Raw genomic sequence first — 23,570 nt, 5'->3', positions numbered from 1 at the left:
GTGACTTGTAACGGTCCAGCTTGCAACTACATCGCCCAATACTCCAGCTTGAAGGAAGACAATGATTTTCTTCACAACGACGAAATCCAGCAAGTAAATCCTGAAGAAGATGAAGGTGATTGGATAGAAAAGAACCATGGTGAAATATTCGGAAGCAATGGCGAATACGAAGAAGACGGAAGTTTTCCAACCAAAACAACCAAGTTGCAAGCATAAAAACTGTACATTAAAACTGATTATCGAGTCACAAATTTATCAATAAACGAAAATTACCTCCAGATTTTACGTTTGACCTAATTTTAAGCGTCTGTAATAGGTGTCAAGTCTAAATGAAGAAAAAACATGTCAGTTATTCAGTATTTATCAATAAACAAGAACACGTCTCACATTTGACATTTTACCGGCCATTGTCATTGACCTTATTGACCTACGATCTATAGATAATCAAAATTCAAAAAAAATTGATATATAGTACTTGACTGTACGTGTGATAGCAATACCAATCACCCCCTAAAAATTTCACCCATTAAGTATTTTTGAAAATTAATTTTTTTTTTTTTTTTGTGAACTAGAAATATTAAAAATAGCTCGATATGACTTGTGGGCATACATTGCTCACCAAAAATTCCCAAAACCCTTATCCTTGAATGCTATTAAAGGAATTTTCCAAAAATTTAAAAACTGTGCCTCAAATTTAATATGATTTAATAATTTGGTAATTTTTTGGCTGTAATTCATTCTTAAAGTAACTGTCGTGAACAGGCTCCCATATTCTTCAAAACTATTTGAGATATGTTAAATTTGACCAAAAGTTTGAAAAATATAACCCACTTAGTAGTTTCACATATACTTGTTTTATGAAACCCAAAATTTAATATAATTTGGTTGTAATAAAGCAAAATTAATTGTTTAGATTATCGTGACATCAAAAGTATCATACATCGGCTATATATAGCCTGGCAGTCAGTGGAATAGCTCGCCTAGGAGGGGCCCTGTATCAAAATTAGTTGACAAACCTTCATTTGGGCCCCCTTCAGTTTTAAAAGCAGTTCTTTAAAATAAAATTTCCAGAATCAGAATCATGGGTTCTTATAGGTAGATTACATGATGAATTTTTCAATTTATCATTCTTTTTTTTTTTTTAAATAATCCATAGTATTTATCGATCAAGACTAATATTGATAAAAGCCTATTGATCTATTAAAAAATTAACATTGCGGTTAATTAAAAAATAAATTAGGTCATTGGGTTTTTGGTTATTAAGTTATTAAGTTTTATAGAAAAAATTCGAATTGCCCTTGAATTATTTCGCCATTAAAATTTTAACTATTCGAAAATTTTGCCGCCCTAGGTAACTGCCCCACGTGCGTAAGCCTTAATCCAGCACTACTTATGAGAGAACATCCCTCATGAGTCAACATCCAGGAGTCAAAAAGATGAAAACATATCTTTCATTACGTCGTCAGCGGATTACATTCAGGGAGATGCATCTGTACCTACTACCTACACCAAGGTGGGTCGAAACAATCGATTTTTTTACTTCCGATACCGAAAAATTGATTGCTATGCACTTCTAGAAAATTATCTCCAAATATGAGCTCTTAATATTAATAGGAAGGTCCTCCCCATCAAAGTTTTCTATTTTTACTTCTGTCCCATATGAACAAATTCAAACCTTGCTATTAATTGAACGTACAGCAAATCTCAACACATATTTTTCTCGAAAATTAACTGATCTACAAAAATGGTTTCTTTTATTTAACAGACTATTGTAAGCATTTAAAAGATATTTGTAACCAAAAATCATAGAATACTGATTTTAAAAGTTTTTAATTATTATTTTAGAAAATGTAATTTTAATTCATTTATTTTTAGGAATATTTCTATAAATTCCTGTTTTCGAAAGCTTTTCAAACTATTTCTAGATAGAAGTCCATGTGTGTGTAAAAATGGTACCTCAATAAAAAAATTATGAATATTTTTCTGTGTATTTTGATTCAAAGTACGGAAATGGGTTTTGCACGTGAAAATTTTCTTTCCCCAATCCAAGTAGCTACCATAATTAATCGATAAATAAATAAATGGTGCTACTTTTCTATTGCAAAAGGAAGATTGCAGATTATTTAGCAAAATTATCCGATAAAGAAAAGTTTCATCGGATTCACCTTTTTTCTTTTCGTACTGTTTTTAATCAATTCATCAGCTAACTTTGTTCACAACTACACTAGAATACCTTTCTTAGTTTCTATCGAATTTGGGATCAAATAAAGAACATGCAAATAATTTTGTTATTTAATCCGAATTGATGCGGGCCTTAAATTGTTGGCCCCGCTGTCCCGGTCCTAAATTTGGACTAAATAAAATTAACATACACATTTTAGAGGTATAATTTTCGGAAAATGGCTCGATAAAATATTTATTTTAGGTATAAATAAAATTTTAGTATTTTAAACAAATTTATCTTTTGATCGTATCTTATCTTTTAAAAATTTTTCTAATCACAAATGTTTTTATTTTTAATCACGAAGAATTTTGGCAAATATGCTCATATTTTTGTATAAAAAGACTTCAAAACATACGAACTATATGCAAAATTAAAATAAGCAAATTAATTAACAATAATTAAAAATAAAAAAAAAATTTATTAAAAATGGCATTCAAACAAGTTTGTACTTCATTGTTGGTAACAGTAGCTTGTTGCAGCGTTTTATCAGTGGCAACACCATTGAGTTACTTAAGAGATAATGACCAAAATGTTTCACCATTCCAAAACCAAAACCAAGGTTTTGTATATTTAAGAGACAATGGAGTTAATCAACCAGCCGTTTATCCAGTACAGGTATTATTTTTTTTAAAATTATTTGTTTATATTTTTTTATCCCATTCGAAGAAGAAAATAAGCAACTATTTTTGAATAACTTACAACGGTTTTTCATATCGGTTCAATTTATGATCTATTTAAAAAAGAAATTCTTAACTTTTTATCTATCTGAAAATCATAAAGCGATTTTGAATGCGTCAAAATTTAAATTAGGATAATTATCAAATATAGAGGGAGGACACATGGTGAAAGTAAATTGAAAGCTCTCAAGTTAAAAAAGAATTTTAAACATGCTATTTCTGCATTTCAAATTCAAATTGTAATGACCTTGTATAATAAACGTTTTCATTTTAAAAAGTGATTACCTTTTGATAAAATGAATTACAAATAACTTGTATCTTTGTCTAATTTATTACTGTGTCTACAAAACAATAATGAATCGTAATTGAAATTAGAAGGTCTTTTCAAAATCATCATAGAGACCGTTCCTACAACATCAGCTATAGTTACTAAAAGCTCAGACTTAAGAGGTAGCGTTCAAACGTTTCAATCTAACGTCATCTATTTTTAAATAATTTTTGAAAAAATTTTTTGAAATAATTTATCAAAAATTCAAAACGAATCTGCATTTTTTTAAATAAAACTCGAATCCCCAAATTATCTTCTATCTTCGTTATTGTTATACTCATTGTAATTTTTTTTTTTTAATTTACAGTCAGGACCAGTAAATGTTGTTAATAATCTTGGAAACTCACAAATCCTTGGAAGTTCTCAAATCCAAACGATCTCTTCATACCCAGGTGTAATTGGCAATGTTGGACTCGTTGGAAACAATGGATTTGGTTCCAATATCATAAACAACGTTAATAACGTAAATGGATTAAACGGTTTATCAACAATCCAATATCCCACTTTTGCACAAGCTCCACTTGTAAGCTACCCAAGTGTTCAACAAGTCTTACCAGTTGCTCAATATGCTGTTCAACAACCAGCTTACATTGGTGGACCAGTAGGATACTCAAACAATAACAATCAAATCACCAACAATCAAGTTGCCCCAGTTGAAGTTAACTTTAGTGGTAGCCAAGGATATCTTGGAAGCCCAATCATTTTCTAAAATGTTGAGTATCAGTAAAATTTTGTACAAAAGTTGTTATTTTTTACTTGAAAATAATTATATTTTTGTTGATAAATAAAACTTAATTTGAATGAGATTTTTTGAATTTAATATTTTTTCATAATTTGTGAACATCCAATATCCACAACATCCTTAATAATTTTTAAATGCCCATTTCTTTTCCTTTTAACCAAAACTATCCGAAAATATTAAAATATATATCAGATATGAATATCTCTTATCTAAATTTTCAGAAAAGCGAAATTTCTTTTAAGTTGGTAATAGACTAATAGAGAGAAAAAACATATTCGAGAACCTTAAAAAAATGGACATATAAGTATGTCATAAATTGTACTTAAATTATTATAAAATTATATCTTTATAAACTATCTTTAAAAAAATAATAAGAGGGTCTATAAAAGTACAAAATTGTGTACTAATTGTTCACAATAAAGTATTTAAATTTTGTATTATTAAAAACAAATGAATATTATGTGTCAAAATACAGTTTAAAATTCAGTGATTCTCAAAGTGCTTCATATGGACCACTTCGTGTAACGCATCTGACCAGATAGATTATCGCCCAGATAATTAAACCTTTTCACTTGGACTGATATACCGTTTCTTCGTTGATTGTCAATATTAACAATGTATCTATTTTCGATAGGGTGATTGTTGCTCGCAGCTTCATAAATTTCAATTTCTGTTAATTAATTTTTAGTTCTTTGGACTTTGCTGCCTTTTCAAGATTCTTTAATTCATCTAGGAATGTTTTCTTCCTTCTCGCAAGAATTGCTATATCGTCCGCATACGCTACGCACTGATTCATAAATTATTATAAAAGTATATCATTATAAACTATCTTTAAAACAAGTGAAAACAAACAATTGACTGAGTTAATTGTTGAAATACCATGTATAGGCAGTGTTGATAACTCTGTCACATTTCACATACATACATATCTGACATATTTAACTGATATTCTCATATATTCTCATATAATGCGCAAGTGTTGATGCGCAATCGTTTGTTTTTTTTGACGTCATGTAAATAACAAAAGATATTCACTTTGATATTCCTATATTAATACATACTATAAAATTTGTACCTAATTAACGCCCTCGTGGGTAAACAGTGATGTTTACAAAAAAATGTTTCAATCAAAAGTTGTTTATTTTTTTGTAAGGAACATTTTTTACATTTAAACTTTTATTCTATCTCTAACGGTTTACAAGATGGGTACTACGGACCCATGACCCAATTGACCCATGTTGCTCATTTACGAACTTGACCTCACTTTTTACGTCCTAAGCACGCTGTAAATTTCAGCTTGATATCTCTTTTCGTTTTTGAGTAATCGTGACCACAGACGGACGGACGGACGGACGGCCGGACGGACGGACAACCGGAAATGGATTAATTAGGTGATTTTATGAACACCTATACCAATTTTTTTTTTGTAGCATCAATATTTTTAGGCGTTACAAACTTGGGACTAAACTTATAATACTATGTATATTTCATATATACATGGTATAAAAATAATAAGAGGGTCTATAAAAGTACAAAATTGTGTACTAATTGTTCACAATAAAATATTTAAATTTGGTATTATTAAAAACAAAAGAATATTATGTGTCAAAATACAGTTTAAAATTCAGTGATTCTCAAAGTGCTTCATATGGACCTCCACGGATCCACGATCATCTATAAGAGGTCCATGCGAGAGAAAAAGGGAAATTGGGGTTTGCGAGATGTAACCGGGGGTCTACGATAGTTGATCTCATTTAAGCAGGTTGCAACTTCCATTTTCACTCTTCATTAATGCAACAACTAACACAAAATGATAGTTTTTTATTTATTTTTACAGCAGACAATAGACCGACGACGATTTATCAACAATTTTCTCAGTTTCCTAATTTGTCACAGATAAACTGTCAGTAAGATGACGTTTTAACTTAAATTCAATATTTAAATGCCCTCTATTCAGACTTTGAAATAAGATTTGAGGATGTTTTTAATGTGGTAATGGTAATACCACAATGAATAATCAAGTTACACTTTAGAAACGAGAATCAGCTATTCTGGCTTCAAAAAGATATACTTGTAGCTTATCTCGCATTATGGAGTATTGCCAGAAAGTATCTATTTAATTGATTTCCCATCTTCGTATCTAGTGGTTTAGATTAAACGTCAGTAATTTGACGCCAAATAATGACAATTATTTATCAAAGCAACTTTGATTTTTATTTAAAATATAATACATTGGTACTTAATTGTATTGTGGTTTCAGTCTCATAAATAAATTTATAAAAATTAAATGTTAAAATTTACTCACTACAGTTAGAAATCAGCCAAAACACTTTTGAAGTTGAAAAATTTTCAAAAATGCAATATTAGCTAACCAGGATCCACATAGAAACATGGCAAGTGATCCACGAGACAAAAAAGTTTGGGGACCTCTGCTTTAAAATAAACCCTTAAATAACAGCAATATGGTGGCCATGTATAAGAATGAAACATTCAAATTTTTTTATTTGATAAAAGATGAACTTATATGTGAGGTGTGAAAGAAATTATACTTTTTGACATCGCCTACAAAATACTGGTAATTACAATAAAAGGCAGGTTAAAAATACACATAAAAAATGAAATAGGAGCCTATCAGTGTGGTTTCCGGAAAATCATATCAACAATTGATCAAATTTTTTAAATAAACCAGATCCAATGCAGCAGCTATGACCAAGGCCTTCCTCTTCACATTCTGTTCATCGATTTCAAGTAAGCATACGACTCCATTAACAGGTATAAGCTGTACGAGGCAATGGAAAAGTTACAAATGTAAGAAATGTAAGCAAAACTATTAAGACTTGTGGAAATGACACTTACCGATACCAAAATAAAAATTCTGATCGAGGGTTATGTCTCTCGAGAACTGGGGGTCAAAAAAGGAAAAGGCAAGGGTACCCCTTATTTACTATATTTAACATACTGTTAGACGATGCAATTAGAGAGAGTGGAATAAATAGCAAAAGACACTATATAATCAGTTGAATCAGTGCGTAGCGTATGCGGACGATATAGCAATTCTTGCGAGAAGGAAGAAAACACTCCTAGATGAATTAAAGAATCTTGAAAAGGCAGCAAAGTCCAAAGAACTAAAAATTAATTAACAGAAATTGAAATTTATGAAGCTGCGAGCAACAATCACCCTATCGAAAATAGATACATTGTTAATATTGACAATCAACGAAGAAACGGTATATCAGTCCAAGTGAAAAGGTTTAATTATCTGGGCGATAATCTATCTGGTCAGATGCGTTACACGAAGTGGTCCATATGAAGCACTTTGAGAATCACTGAATTTTAAACTGTATTTTGACACATAATATTCATTTGTTTTTAATAATACAAAATTTAAATACTTTATTGTGAACAATTAGTACACAATTTTGTACTTTTATAGACCCTCTTATTATTTTTTTAAAGATAGTTTATAAAGATATAATTTTATAATAATTTAAGTACAATTTATGACATACTTATATGTCCATTTTTTTAAGGTTCTCGAATATGTTTTTTCTCTCTATTAGTCTATTACCAACTTAAAAGAAATTTCGCTTTTCTGAAAATTTAGATAAGAGATATTCATATCTGATATATATTTTAATATTTTCGGATAGTTTTGGTTAAAAGGAAAAGAAATGGGCATTTAAAAATTATTAAGGATGTTGTGGATATTGGATGTTCACAAATTATGAAAAAATATTAAATTCAAAAAATCTCATTCAAATTAAGTTTTATTTATCAACAAAAATATAATTATTTTCAAGTAAAAAATAACAACTTTTGTACAAAATTTTACTGATACTCAACATTTTAGAAAATGATTGGGCTTCCAAGATATCCTTGGCTACCACTAAAGTTAACTTCAACTGGGGCAACTTGATTGTTGGTGATTTGATTGTTATTGTTTGAGTATCCTACTGGTCCACCAATGTAAGCTGGTTGTTGAACAGCATATTGAGCAACTGGTAAGACTTGTTGAACACTTGGGTAGCTTACAAGTGGAGCTTGTGCAAAAGTGGGATATTGGATTGTTGATAAACCGTTTAATCCATTTACGTTATTAACGTTGTTTATGATATTGGAACCAAATCCATTGTTTCCAACGAGTCCAACATTGCCAATTACACCTGGGTATGAAGAGATCGTTTGGATTTGAGAACTTCCAAGGATTTGTGAGTTTCCAAGATTATTAACAACATTTACTGGTCCTGACTGTAAATTAAAAAAAAAAAATTACAATGAGTATAACAATAACGAAGATAGAAGATAATTTGGGGATTCGAGTTTTATTTAAAAAAATGCAGATTCGTTTTGAATTTTTGATAAATTATTTCAAAAAATTTTTTCAAAAATTATTTAAAAATAGATGACGTTAGATTGAAACGTTTGAACGCTACCTCTTAAGTCTGAGCTTTTAGTAACTATAGCTGATGTTGTAGGAACGGTCTCTATGATGATTTTGAAAAGACCTTCTAATTTCAATTACGATTCATTATTGTTTTGTAGACACAGTAATAAATTAGACAAAGATACAAGTTATTTGTAATTCATTTTATCAAAAGGTAATCACTTTTTAAAATGAAAACGTTTATTATACAAGGTCATTACAATTTGAATTTGAAATGCAGAAATAGCATGTTTAAAATTCTTTTTTAACTTGAGAGCTTTCAATTTACTTTCACCATGTGTCCTCCCTCTATATTTGATAATTATCCTAATTTAAATTTTGACGCATTCAAAATCGCTTTATGATTTTCAGATAGATAAAAAGTTAAGAATTTCTTTTTTAAATAGATCATAAATTGAACCGATATGAAAAACCGTTGTAAGTTATTCAAAAATAGTTGCTTATTTTCTTCTTCGAATGGGATAAAAAAATATAAACAAATAATTTTAAAAAAAATAATACCTGTACTGGATAAACGGCTGGTTGATTAACTCCATTGTCTCTTAAATATACAAAACCTTGGTTTTGGTTTTGGAATGGTGAAACATTTTGGTCATTATCTCTTAAGTAACTCAATGGTGTTGCCACTGATAAAACGCTGCAACAAGCTACTGTTACCAACAATGAAGTACAAACTTGTTTGAATGCCATTTTTAATAAATTTTTTTTTTATTTTTAATTATTGTTAATTAATTTGCTTATTTTAATTTTGCATATAGTTCGTATGTTTTGAAGTCTTTTTATACAAAAATATGAGCATATTTGCCAAAATTCTTCGTGATTAAAAATAAAAACATTTGTGATTAGAAAAATTTTTAAAAGATAAGATACGATCAAAAGATAAATTTGTTTAAAAAATTTCACTCAATTATCAATCCAAGGAATTTTATTCAATTTGGTTTCGTTGGTGATATTTGTTTACCAACGCCCGGTAAACGTACCTAGACGTTTATCAATTGGTTCGAGGTCTAAATGAATGAAAAAACATGTCAGGTATTCAGTATTTATCAATAAACGAAAACTACCTCTCACATTTGACATTTTACCGGCCGTTGTCATTGACCTTATTGACCTACGATTTTGTTACCTTTCGATAGATAATCAAATTCCACAAAAAATGATAAATAGAAATTGACTGAACGTGCAATAGCAACAAAAGTACTTATTAAAATGAACTCATTACTGTTTTGACGCGGGGTTGTATTTCCCTCCACCACCACGAATACGAAAACTCGGTTTTAGACTCTGGTCATGTCCTCAGTCATTAAGTATTCTTATATCATGCATATATGAAATATAAATAGTATATTAAGTTTAGTCCCAAGTTTGTAACGCTTATAAATATTGATGCTACGAAAAAAATTTTGGTATAGGTGTTCATAGAATGATCTAATAGGGTATTATCGTTAGTCAAAAATAAATCATGAAATTTGAAAAGCACTTTTTTCTTTTAAAATATTAAAATTAAAAATCGTAATTTTTAAACTGTATATCACGTGACCTAAAACGCGGGTAAGCCCTGCTGTGATGTCATAGCGGTATGAATCATAGACCATCATTTAGTTCAGTATAGACAGCTGGGTATAATATATCCATAGATAAAAAGTATTCATATTTTTATAATCAGATGTCTATGAATATATCTGTCAAACTTATTTGTGTTATTTCGTATAATGATACCGATATTACGTCACCAAATTGAATGCTCGCGTTTTTGACAGTTTAAAAAAGATTTAAAATTTAATTTAAGTTTTTGGCAAGAAAGCGTGTGTATTTTTCCGAAATAAATTTTTGGTGGCTTTGGTAGCAAAATCAACATCTTGAAATACTTTTTCAAAAATATTGGATTACCTTATTAAAAGTCATATATCGTGCCGTCAGCACGGTAACTCAAAAACGAAAAGATACATCAAGCTGAAATTTTTATAGCGTGCTTAGGACGTAAAAAGTGAGGTCGATTTCGTAAATGACCAACATAGGTCAATTGGGTCTTGGGTCCGTAGGACTCATCTTGTAAACCGTTAGAGATAGAACAAAAGCTTTAATGTAAAAAATGTTCCTTATAAAAAAATAAACAACTTTTGTTTAAAACATTTTTTTGTAAACATCACTGTAAACCACGAGGGCGCTAATTAGGTGCAAATTTTATAGTATATATTATAAGGGAATATCAGTTATGTATGTGTGACATGTATGTATGTGTAATGTGATCAACACTGTCTATACATGGTATTTTAACATTAACCTCAGTCAATTGTTTGTTTTCACTTGTTTTTAAATAAAATATCTATATTTACTGTACTAAGGTAAGGTAATGTTTTTTTCGTATAAACAGAATAGTATGTGTTCTTCCATAAGGTATTGTGTTAAAAATCACAATTTTAAATGAAATAGTTCTCAATTTTGCCCCGTAAGAGGCCCCAAAACTGTGTTTATTGTGATCAAGGGACTTCGTGCCATCATTTACCGCAAAAAAAAAAAAAAATGAACATTCAACGTACTTGATCAAACAGCCGAATTACTGTAAGAGGATCAAAGGAATAAATTATCGGCTTAAATTTTTTTTTTATTTTTTAAATTCATTTCAAAACATGAAAATTTCAAAAAACGAAAAACAGCTCCTAAAAAAATTTTCGGGGAAGAACAGCCGCTTTTTTATCTATTCTATTATATGAATTTTTGTTTTCTTAAACATATATCTTATATATTAGTTCTTAATTCCATGATTTATTCCTCATTTTAAAACTTATCGCGCTGGCTAAATAGACTTTCGGACTAAAATTGTGCTGCTTAGAAAAAAACAGGCTAGAGAAATAATATTAATATTTAATTGTGTTCATTATGTAATTTTTATAACATATCTGTAATAAAACTGCCTATAAATAAAAATAAAGCAAATTACTGAATATATATATTATTTCTCTATTTTTAGCCACGGCTTACGCACTGCGGACTTCCATACGGGTCAAGCTGCTTATTTAAAAAAATAATACAATTACAAATGAAAATTTTGAAAAATCAGAAGACCAGGCCGTGAACACAGTTATTCCAAAGTTTTAAATTTTCACTTCCTTCTACAGGACTGTTTTAGCCGGGGTTTATCAAATTTCATATTTATTAGAATCTTCTCATCTATTTCTATACAACCATGATGTACGTAGCGAAGCGTGCCAGGGTACAGCTAGGACTTTTTCCACTAAAATTAGGGTTCCGCACCAAAATAATAAAATCGATGAAGTTGTGAACAAAACGAGGAAAGTGACGGCAAATGAAGTGAAGGTTATAACAAAATAGTCATTGTATTTAAAATTAAAGTGACCCAGCGAAGCGGTTAGTTCACAGCTAGTTTTGAATATGTTTCAACTATTATTACTCAAAAGATTCAAAACTTTAAAATTTTGAGCCCAAGACTTTTTTTGGATTTATCATCCACTCGATCAGTTTTCCGCAGCCTGCTATAAGGCTTAAAAACATAAAAAATGATCTACGGCTATATTTCGTCAAATTTTTAAAATGAAATATCCTCTTTTGTATTATTTGAAAAGTGTTGAAAACAAAAATAATTACAAAAAACCACAAATATAACTGTTAAGAAAATTTTTGTAGTTTTTTAGTTGACAATCTTTTATCAATTCCTAATCAGAATATTTTAGTTTATAATCACGTACAAATTTTGGTTAAAATTTAATCATATTTATATTTTTGTATAAAAAGACTTCAAAACATACGAATTATATACTAAATTAAAATAATTAAATTATTTAACAATAATTAAGAATAAACAAAAAAATTTATTAAAAATGGCATTCAAACAAGTTTGTACTTCATTGTTGGTAACAGTAGCTTGTTGCACTGTTTTATCAGTGGCAACACCACTCAGTTACTTAAGAGATAACGACCAAAATGGTTTCCCTTTCGGAAATCAAGGTTCATTTACTTATTTGAGAGATAATGACCAAGTATCAGCAGTTTATCCAGTACAGGTAAATAATTTTTTTCCATTTTAATTTGTACAATAGCACTACAATTAAACTAAATATCTAAAACGGAAAAATTAATGCATCCTTGAAATTTCCCACAGTTCTTTACAAGGTTGTAAAAACTTCGTAAAAGAAAGTCGACCTCTTAAGGGCTCGTCTAATCCCCATTCCTGGGGGGTAGTTGGGAATTTTAATCATACTTATACAAATTACAAAAAAAGCTTCTCGTTTTTTCCGACTTTCTAGCTTCAAAATTGTCCGAGATATGAAAATTTTAAAATGTAATTTTTTTGCTCATTCAATCAAAAAAAAATGTGCCAATCTTGTGACCCGTTAGAGATAGAACAAAAAATTAAATGTAAAAGTTATTCCTTATAAAAAAAATAAACAACTTTTATTTGAATCATTTCGTAAACATCTAAACATTTATTTATCCGTGAGATCGCAACTTAGGAAGAAACTTTGGTGTCCATTATTTCCCGAACTATTTCTTCTGGATAATATACTCATTGCTTTTGTTTTAATTTTATAGTCAGGACCAGTGAACTATATCAACAACATTGGTAGTTCTCAAGTACAAACTATTGGTTCATATCCAGGTGTAATTGGCAATGTTGGACTCGTTGGAAACAATGGATTTGGTTCCAATATCATAAACAACGTTAATAACGTAAATGGATTAAACGGTTTATCAACAATCCAATATCCCACTTTTGCACAAGCTCCACTTGTAAGCTACCCAAGTGTTCAACAAGTCTTACCAGTTGCTCAATATGCTGTTCAACAACCAGCTTACATTGGTGGACCAGTAGGATACTCAAACAATAACAATCAAATCACCAACAATCAAGTTGCCCCAGTTGAAGTTAACTTTAGTGGTAGCCAAGGATATCTTGGTAGCCCAATCATTTTCTAAAATGTTGAGTATCAGTAAAATTTTGTACAAAAGTTGTTATTTTTTATTTAAAAATAATTATATTTTTGTTGATAAATAAAACTTAATTTGAATGAGATTTTTTGAAATTTATTTCCATAATTTTTGAACATCTAATAATTCCAACTTCCCTTATTATTGAATAAATCCGTAAAACCATAGTTCCTAGCCTATGCATTATGCATAATACGTCCCCTTATAAGCAGGAAAAAATCGTTTAGGTACTTAAAAATCAGGTTATCAAAACTGAACTTTATTTGAATGGATGAGGCCATCTCTTAAGCCAATGATAAGCAAGCCAAACTTTTAAAGTTTTAGTATAGTCGAATCAGTTATAAAAATTGCAAACGAAATCATTATTGTTTTTAAATATCCATTCCTAATCACTTTAAGGTACCTACTTGATTAAAAAGAAGTTTTTATCTTCTAGCAGTGATTGATGTACTGGAACGATTCACAAACTATATTTTTGTTTTAAATTGCCATGAGCAAAATAATAACTTATTCACTGGTTATACAAATTTTATAAACTTGCTATATTTAACTGATTCTAGAACTGAAAAAAAGAGGTGATGAGCTATTTTGGGAATATAGTAGTTCAAGGAGGCCCCGTTACATATAGAAAAAAAAACTATGCAAAATTATCATTTGATAACGTTTTCTCATCAGTACATACTTTAGTCCATCTAGTCTAATAAAATTTTTCGAAGAAGTATTTCATATTGCTTTTGTGCAAAAGATCTTCTCCGCCTAATTCAACCTTACTGAATCCGAATCTGCTGGTTGCCCAACCAAAATTTCAACCAGAAGTGCGATATTCAAAATGGCGGCCAAAATGGTGCCGAAATCCGAAATTGGCGCCTTAAAGCCCTCCTTTAACTTAGGAAGGCACCCAAACTGCACAATTATACGTTTTTGAGTATGAGGAACTTGAAAATACACTTCTTTTAATTCAAGTACAAAATATAAGACTGTATTTGATGAAAAATTAATAGTGTGTCTCTCCAGAATTGAGGCAGACACACTCGCTTTCATTCAGCTCTTACTTTTTAGCTGTACTGTCGACAGCATGAAAAATTATACGGTTATCAGCTTTTTCGTGTGACGAATTGAGCAAATTAACAAGGGAGTTGAATTGGTGCCTGACAGTTCCTTAAATCGTCCTGAGAGAGCCATTTCAAGACCACCAATGTGATTTTCTAGTATTCTATCGGACAAAAACCTTCTTAAATCCTCCTTGTTCTCCGAAAGCTGAAATATTTGGTGACGACGCTAACTGCTTTATAGAAAGAATATTGAGTCATGGATTTAATTATAGTGAAGTTCACGTTGTATTTGGTGAGTACTTGTCTCAATCCATAAAAAGTTTAACAAGAGAGAAAAAAAGATCCAAGGGTTCCGTTCCAGGGAAACCAATGATTCTAACGTTGCCGAAGGACTTACCATAATTTTTAGTTTTTCGGAGAAAAAGGTAGGCTTGTGTAGGTAGGTATTTGTCTGATAGAATACTAGAATAAGACTTAGGTGATCTTGAAGTGATGCTTCCAGGAGGATTTTAGAAGATATTGCAAGCTGAGCCCATCAATCGAACTCGCAATGTTGATTTACTGAGAGCGTCACACGAAAAAACTGATACCCGTATGATTCTTCATGCAGTCGACAGTACAGCTAAAAATATTGTTGTTATGACACTTTGCCAAAATGAAGTGCTTGCATCTGTGGGTTAGGAGCGGCACTGCGCGGGATACATATACATTCCAGTGCATGACATTTGCAAGAAACTTTTACCTAACAAAGTCAGTCATCTGAAATATAGACGCCTGGAAGCTTTTATCCGTTAACTTCTCAGCGTACTTGCATGCTCAACCCTGGATGAGAACGTTTTCAAGAGAGTAGGAACGTTTGTCGTCAAATTGTATGAGCTAGGTACTTCCAAAACGAGTTAAGTTTATATCCTCTGTCTTATGAAACATTTTAGAAATAATTTAAGTTTCTATGTAGGTTGATTCTACGCTTTGGCTGCACATCAGAAGGTGCTATTCATAAGTGAGTTTCCCTGGATATTTACATGAAAGGCGGAAAAAACGGTATTCAATGATCTTATTTATTTATATTTTCAGTCTTGTCTTGAAGACAATAGCTGGTCCATTGATGGTGATCAACTCGTGCCTGAACTCATGACGCTGGATTCCATAAATGAGTCGTGCATAGAAGTTGTTATTGATCACTGTAAGAGCCTTTGTAACACTAAGAACTGCAGCTGATGGAAATCAAATGAGCCTTGTGTAAAAGTGTGTACTCCCTAAAAACGTACCTATCTCAATTCTGGAAAGATACTGAAGTAATATTTCTGTAAGCTCTTGTAAGCTTTCATTTCACATTCATCATACATAATAAGATCTATCATAGTCATTTATAACAAAACTAGCAGCCAAACCCGGCGTTGCTCGGGTAAAAATACATCGCATGTTTAATGGTATAAATAATATTTATACCCTGAGGTTGTTCTAGAGGCTTCTGGTTAAAAAAATGTTCGAGAAAAGGGTTTTATTCTATTCTAATAGCATCTATTGTCCTTTTTCTTGTTCGAAAATCGTTTAACTTAGTAAAATTTTTATCCAGACAGAATATTTTAATATAAATAACTTACTTTTAACAATAAAATCCTTGAAAAAACACTAAACTTGGTTGAAATTAAAAGATTTAAATTTCTTGTCCGGTTCTGGCTCTTGATTCTTCTACTGGTCGTTGATGGCACTAGTTCTCGGCGGTCAGTTTAAAGTTGATCATGATTATAGTTTTCGGTTTAAACAAACTTTCTAAATCATTTCTAGACCTCTCTAGAATAGTTCTGAAAATTCCCGAAAGTTCACATGAGTAAGAAAAGGACAGATATATATATTTTCACATTTTTGCCACTCACAACCCCCCACTTCCACCCACCGCAACCAAACTCGCTTACTTTCACCAGGAGACCAAGTTCCACCCACCGCAACCCAACTTGCTTACTTTCACCAGGAGACCAAGGGCTGACAACTCGGCCAAACTGACAACTAATTGTCCTCAATCTGACTAGATATATTCAGGTACATTTCAAAGGATAATTATAATATAAGGTAAGTAAATAATTTATTGTTCATTCTACTAATTATATGAAATTAAATCGCTAACCTACACTCGGCCAAACTGACAACTGATTGTTTTCAGTCTGATCCGTCATCCTTTTCCGTTTCTTGAACTTCTTGATTCGGTTCTTCAATTGCTTCATCTCCTTGATCAAATTCATCGGTAAACTCGTATTCATGAGGAGGTCATGGCTTCATTCTGTCTGTTGTATATGCAGAATTGAAAGTTCGTTGTATTCGTTTGGCTCCGGGGATTTCTTTCAAAACATAACGGTTGTTCCCTAGGATTTTGGTTACAATGTACGGGCCTTTATATTTGGCTGCCAGTTTCTTGGAGTCTCCGCATGCGGCAATGTCTCTTTTTATTAGAACCAGGTCGTTAATATTATATTTGTGTGGCGCTAAATGCTTTTTGTCGAACCGAGCCTTCTGATACACTTGGTCCGCTTTCGTGCATTCTTCTGCCTTCGTCCTCAATTGATTGCGGGTTTCTTCTAAATTTATTTCTTCCTGTTCGCCATCCTGCAATGCCAGGGTTAATTTGTTAGCCAAGGGATTTCTGGGTTCAAATCCGAATAGCAGCACGTGTGGCGACTGTTTCGTAGTTTTATTTTGTTGTTGTTTAATTGCTACTGTATGGCTTTAAGGTGCAGGTACCAATCCCTTCCCTCTTCTTCTCGGCACATGCTTGCTACCGCGGTCGATACTGTTTTGTTATATCGTTCCACTTGACCGTTAGCTCTCGGTGTCCCGGTTGCGTTTTGAATTAAAAGTATTCCGTATTCATCACAATAATCTTTAATAATAGTTTTGCCGTGAAAGCTGTACCTCGGTCTGTAATTAGTTTTCTCGGTGGACCAAATATCGTGATTGTTTCGTCTATTGCCGAACAGGTGAGTTTTGCTGTTACATTTTTTACAGGTTTTAAGATCAGAAATTTCGTGAAGGTATCGACGAGGGATAACATGTACTGGTTATTTATTCGACTTTTCGGGAAAGGGCCTAGGTGATCTACGTGAACCGTATCGAAAGGTATAGGTATAGATATACTTTATCGACGATTCTATGCAGGCTTTTATAAAGCCCGTGACGTATTGGCGCATGCCAGCGAACCAAAAATATTTTTGAAGGTCCTGCAGTGTTTGTTCCGCCGGAAGTGACCTGTTCCATGGCTTTGTTGCATCACCTTACACCTCACTGCCTTAGACACAACTCACCTCAGTCCTTTTTCGACCTTGTAACACACTCTTCCATTTTTAATTTTGTAATCCGTGTGTATTTCTTTTTCTTCGTTTGCTTTAGGATCTCGATGTAAAATTTCGTACATTTTTTTGATTTTGATATCCTGAAGCTGCATGGTAAGGAGCCAATCAGCGTCAGATATTCTCAATGCCATAACGTTTAGATTCACTGTTTCCACTTCACGTCCCGTTTCACTTGGATTTCGGATTTCACACTAGAACACCAGGTCGATGTTCTAGTGTGAAATCATACTCCTGTAGTTTCAGCCACCATCTCGCAATCCTTGGGTTTAATTCGCGTTTGTTCATTGTTGCCTTGAGTGAATTACAATCTGTGAAAACTTTGAAATTTCGTCCTAGTAAAGACATTCTAAATGGTACGATCGTTTCCACTAAAGCCAGAGCCTCTAATTCGAAACTTGAATATTTCGCTTGTTGCTCCGTGGTTTGTCGACTATAGTATGTTATCACTCGGGCCAATTTGTCGTTCGCACGTTGCAGCATCATTCCCCCCACTCCTATTTTTCTGGCATCTGTATGAATTTCGGTTTCCAATTCTGGATTGTAAATGCTCAATATCGGTTGGGGCATTAGTTTAGTCTTGAGTTCTTGAAACGCCTCGTCTTGAGTTTCGCCCCAGATAAATTTTTCATCCTTTTTTGTTAGTTGGGTCAGGGGTTTGCCAATTTCCGCATATGCTTTAATGAATTTTCTAAAAAATCCACCCAATCCCAGAAATTATCTAACTTGGTGTACTATTTTCGATCGATTGCCTAGGTTTTTTGTTTCCCCGGTTTGATTCCAATGCCATCCACTTCGTAGTCTAGAAAATAGCTTTTCTCTTGGAGGAATGAACATTTTTTCAGTTTTAACGTTAGACCTATGTTTTGTATTAGTTTTAAGACGTTTTCTAGTTTCCTTAATCCGTCTGTAATACTTCTGCTCGCCAAAATCATGGCGTCCATGTAGTAATCAAAATTGCTTCCTTCATCCATTTGATGTAATTTGGCCATTAATTGGTGAAAACTGCCGGCGCGTTTACAAGTCCAAATGGGATTCTGTTAAATTCGTAGAGATTTGCGATATCTAATGCGGTGAAGTATTGTTGATTTGTCAGTTTATCGATGACCTCCTCCATAATTGGTATTGGTATTTACATTTTTCTGGTGACGGCGTTTATTTTCCGATAGTCTATACAAAGACGGTCTTCCCTGGTTCGGTTTTTCACCAATATTACCGAACTTAAGTAGAACTTGATTTTTGTATTATTCCTGCTTGCATTAATTCATCCAGCATTTTATTAATTTTCTCACGTTGGGTGTAGGGCGCTCGGTAGAGTCGGCTTTTGATCGGTTCGGTAGATTGTAATTCGATTTTCATCTCAATCATTCCTGTGTTTCCCAATTCGTCAAGATTCTCTGGAAAACATTTACGATAATTGTTTAAAATTTCCAGTAATTGCTCCTTTTCTGAATCTTTCATGCTCGTGTTCATTTCCACATCATCTTCGACGAAAATTTTCATTTGTTTTACTTTCAACTAGATACCTTGTTCTTTAGTTTCTTCGTCCGGTATTTTCTCAATTTTGAATTTATTTCTCTCTATAGTGATCTTCAAATCCGGCCTATCGAGAGCCGTTTTACCCACTATTAAGTCATCATCTTCTGGCCCATATTTTCAAGGTATTAAAATTTTCAAAAATCAGCTCATAAATGGATTCTAATGATTAGCCTATTGGGCCTATAGTAAAAACCAAAACTTTCTTGCGGCAAAAAATTAGATTAAATTCCGATATATGGACCTTCCTGATCATTTAAAAAAAAAAAAACTGGATCGATAGGCTGAGGTACAAAAAAATTGTCTATGAAAGGCTAAAATGACACGACTATAATAATTTTTTAAATATTAATTATTTTCATTCAAAATAATTTTGTTTTATGATTTCGGAATGTTTTTACTTATTTAAAGCATTATACATAAAAAAATCTCAAAAATTTGGAAAATTTATGGAAAATGTAAGCAACTATATAATTCTACTAATTAAATAAGATATTCAGTAATAAATAGCAACAAAACACACAAGCGGGCAATGGAAAATTAAAAAAATGGTTCACGCAAATGAAAAACAGATTATCATTTACAAATAACCGACAACAATGAAAAGAATAAATACAGGGGAGAGTTGGTATGGTTCAGGTTATAGTTGTACTAAACTGTTGATATTGATGTGTGATTAACCTAATTAACATGGAAATCATGGTAATAAATAGTTAGTAATAGGTGGTAAATAGGAAAAAAGCTTAATTTTTCAGCTACTTTTTTACATTTCGAGAAACTTTGTCCGATTTTGATCAGCTATAGCTCGGTTATTATTATAGTATAATAATTCGTTTTACATACCAAATTTTAGCCAATTTACCTAGGTTAGATTAGGTTAGGTTATATTGACTATCCACGAAGGACACACATAGGCCATAAGGGCCATTGTGATACCATATATGTGTTTTACCACCTTTTCCGCCGATAATTTTATTTTTCGGCTTCTCAATTGTTTTGTGAGCCTGAGTGCACCTCCTTCAAGTATAAACCATGCACTACTCTAGCCCATCACAACCATTTGTTGAATTTTTGACGGCGGGAATCGAACCCACTACCTTAGACAAATCCGTAACAGGATTAGTTACGCTTTAACCAACTGAGCCACTAGGGTTGACTTTCATTAGCATAACGCAAAAGGAAAAAAAATATCATTGTTTCTTTTGTATTGATTTTGTGGCACATAAGGCTAAAATTTCGCTTTAAACAAATTAGCCTTTAACAAAAATATTTGATACTTCACACATATACCCAATATAAAGTTTTGAAAACAATAAAAAACAATGATTGCCCAGATAAGGTTCGAATTTTACTGTTAAGAAAATTTTGGTCGGTTTTTAGATGACAATCTTTTATCAATTCCTAATCAAAATATTTTGATTCAATATCACGTACAAATTTTGGTTAAAATTTAATCATATTTATATTTTTGTATAAAAAGACTTCAAAACAGACGAATTATATACTAAATTAAAATAATTAAATTATTTAACAATAATTAAAAATAAACAAAACAAATTATTAAAAATGGCATTCAAACAAGTTTGTACTTCATTGTTGGTAGCAGTAGCTTGTTGCACTGTTTTGTCAGTGGCAACACCATTGAGTTACTTAAGAGATAACGACCAAAATGGTTCTCCATTCGGAAATCAAGGTACATTTACTTATTTGAGAGATAATGACCAAGTATCAGCCGTTTATCCAGTACAGGTAAATAATTTTTTTACAATTTAATTTGTACAATAACTACAATTAAACTAATTATCTAAAAGGGAAAAATTAAATTTTCCACAATTGTTTATAAGGTTGTAAAAACTTCGTAAAAGAAAGTCGACCTCTTAGGGGCTCGCCTAATCCCCATTTCTGGGGGGTAGTTGGGAATTTTACTCATTTTTATACAAATTACAAAAAAAGCTTTTCGTTTTTTTTCGACTTTCTAGCTTCAAAATTGTCCGAGATATGAAAATTTTAAAATGTAATTTTTTGGCTCATTCAATCAAAGGAAAAAATATCCATCTTGTGAACCGTTAGAGATAGACCAAAAGTTTAAATGTAAAAGTTATTCCTTAAAAAATTATAAAAAAATAAGTAACTTTTATTTGAATCATTTTCGTAAACATCTTTTTATCCGTGAGATGGCAACTTAGGAAGAAACTTTGGTGTTCATTATTTCCTGAACTATATTTCTTCTGAATAATATACTCATTGTTTTTGTTTTAATTTTATAGTCAGGACCAGTGAACTATATCAACAACATTGGTAGTTCTCAAGTACAAACTATTGGTTCATATCCAGGAGTAATTGGCAATGTTGGACTCGTTGGAAACAATGGATTTGGTTCCAATATCATAAACAACGTTAATAACGTAAATGGATTAAACGGTTTATCAACAATCCAATATCCCACAAGCACTTTTGCACAAGCTCCACTTGTAAGCTACCCAAGTGTTCAACAAGTCTTACCAGTTGCTCAATATGCTGTTCAACAACCAGCTTACATTGGTGGACCAGTAGGATACTCAAATAATAACAATCAAATCACCAACAACCAAGTTGCTCCAGTTGAAATCAACTATGGTCGCTAGAAAATTGTGGCAATATCAGAAAAATTTGTACAAAATTTGTTATTTTTGTGAAATCATAATAATAATTTTTTTGCTGACAAATACAAAAAAAAAATTTATTTCGAATCACTTTGTTTTTAATTTTTTTAATAATTGTTTACAAAAACTGTATACAGGGTGCCCGTGGCTCGATGGACATAGCTTTAGAGCGTATTCTTTGGATAATTTTGAGGCGATACTTTTGTCCAAAACCCTATTGAATTCAACCAATAAATTAAAGACATTGTTGCAGGGTTCGATCTATTTAGCCGCTACGGACAAAAAATAATAGTTGCCGCCCTTTGCAATCATACCATACACAGGCTGTTTTTATTAAGTTGACATATCTTGAAACTCGAAAAATAAATTTCATCGAGAAAAATGATTGATTGAGGAAAATGAACATTGATTCATAACTGGCAAACAGATGAATTAGAAAGTTGTTCTTTATAAAAAGTAAATATTTTTTTGTCAACCGAATAGTTAAGACAGTAATTGATAGCAAAAATCAACTTTTAGCGCGTTTGTTCATTCATTTTGAACTAAAATAGTCTTTATACAAAAACGAACCATTTTTATATTATTTAATAGAAAATTTTTTTCGAAGAGTGCCCAAATTTCGCAGAAACGATTATACAAAATAACAATTTTGATACGAACAATTTTGTGTAAAACTTTTCAGTCCGTTTTTGCCTAAACTGTACGATAACGGAAAATGGTTCGATCAAAAAATGTTACTTTTTTAATCATTAACAACTTTCTAATTTAAAGTGTTCATTAATCGATTACCTGCAGTTATGGAGTAGATTGAGCTGGAAAACATTGTCGCTTGAAGCATTTTTATCGATAACAGTTATTTTTGGAGTTTTAAGCAAATACCAACTTAAAAATCACCTGTATACATACAATTTCGCTTAAATGTATTATATATACATACAATTTCGCTTAAATACATAGATTTCAATGGTATTTTATTTTATTTATAAATTATAGTTAATTTTTCCAGACAATCTCAGTTTTCGAAACAGCCCTGGTCTTATTGAGTTCCGATTCCCATGTAGGAACCGCCATAGTTGAACGACCGGGCCTCGCCTGGTCCAGTACTAGGGATACCAGCTTTGGCGCCCCGATTTTGGCCCATGCTTGAGCCAAGATGAAATAATTAACCTTGGCCGACCCAACGATTGCCCGAGCCTGGGACAAGGCTGGGTTGCCCAGCCTTGACCGATCCAATGATTATCCAAGCCTGGGCCAACATTGGTTTGCCATAGAACAGCCAACGCAAGGAAGCCCAATCTTGGGCCAAGACTAGGCATCCTAGCCTTGGCCAATCCAATGATTATCCAAGCCTGGGCCAACATTGGTTTGCCATAGAACGGCAAACGCAAGGGAGCCCAGTCTTGGGCTAAGACTAGGCATCCTAGCCTTGGCCAATCCAATGATTATCCAAGCCAGGGCCAACATTGGTTTGCCATAGAACGGCCAACGCAAGGGAGCCCAGTCTTGGGCCAAGACTAGGCATCCTAGCCTTGGCCAATCCAATGATTATCCAAGCCTGGGCCAACATTGGTTTGCCATAGAACGGCAAACGCAAGGGAGCCCAGTCTTGGGCCAAGACTAGGCATCCTAGTCTTGGC

At 32.1% G+C, this 23,570-nt stretch overlaps 2 protein-coding genes across 3 annotated transcripts; both read left to right on the top strand.

Moving 5' to 3' along the window:
* The first annotated feature begins 2,602 nt into the window (after positions 1–2,602).
* Positions 2,603–13,445, top strand: LOC123302399. Of its 2 annotated transcripts, XM_044885323.1 has the most exons (3): positions 2,603–2,839; positions 3,537–3,621; positions 13,034–13,445. In XM_044885323.1, exons 1-3 carry the CDS (start codon positions 2,651–2,653, stop codon positions 13,348–13,350), a joined length of 591 nt encoding a protein of 196 aa, XP_044741258.1. In that variant the 5' UTR covers positions 2,603–2,650; the 3' UTR covers positions 13,351–13,445. The 2 variants fall into 2 exon arrangements, with proteins under 2 accessions (XP_044741258.1, XP_044741259.1); XM_044885324.1 differs by lacking the exons at positions 2,603–2,839; positions 3,537–3,621 and adding an exon at positions 12,207–12,437 and having other exon boundaries at positions 12,967–13,445.
* A 7,364-nt stretch (positions 13,446–20,809) lies between these two features.
* On the top strand, positions 20,810–21,915 carry LOC123302958. Its single transcript, XM_044886051.1, has 2 exons — positions 20,810–21,040; positions 21,559–21,915. Exons 1-2 carry the CDS (start codon positions 20,858–20,860, stop codon positions 21,913–21,915), a joined length of 540 nt encoding a protein of 179 aa, XP_044741986.1. The 5' UTR covers positions 20,810–20,857.
* Positions 21,916–23,570: the final 1,655 nt, after the last annotated feature.

Source organism: Chrysoperla carnea, chromosome X, assembly GCF_905475395.1.
Source record: "Chrysoperla carnea chromosome X, inChrCarn1.1, whole genome shotgun sequence".
NCBI lineage: Eukaryota > Metazoa > Arthropoda > Insecta > Neuroptera > Chrysopidae > Chrysoperla > Chrysoperla carnea.
Note: the sequence above shows the minus strand (reverse complement) of the source record. Positions and strands in the feature narration are given on the sequence as shown.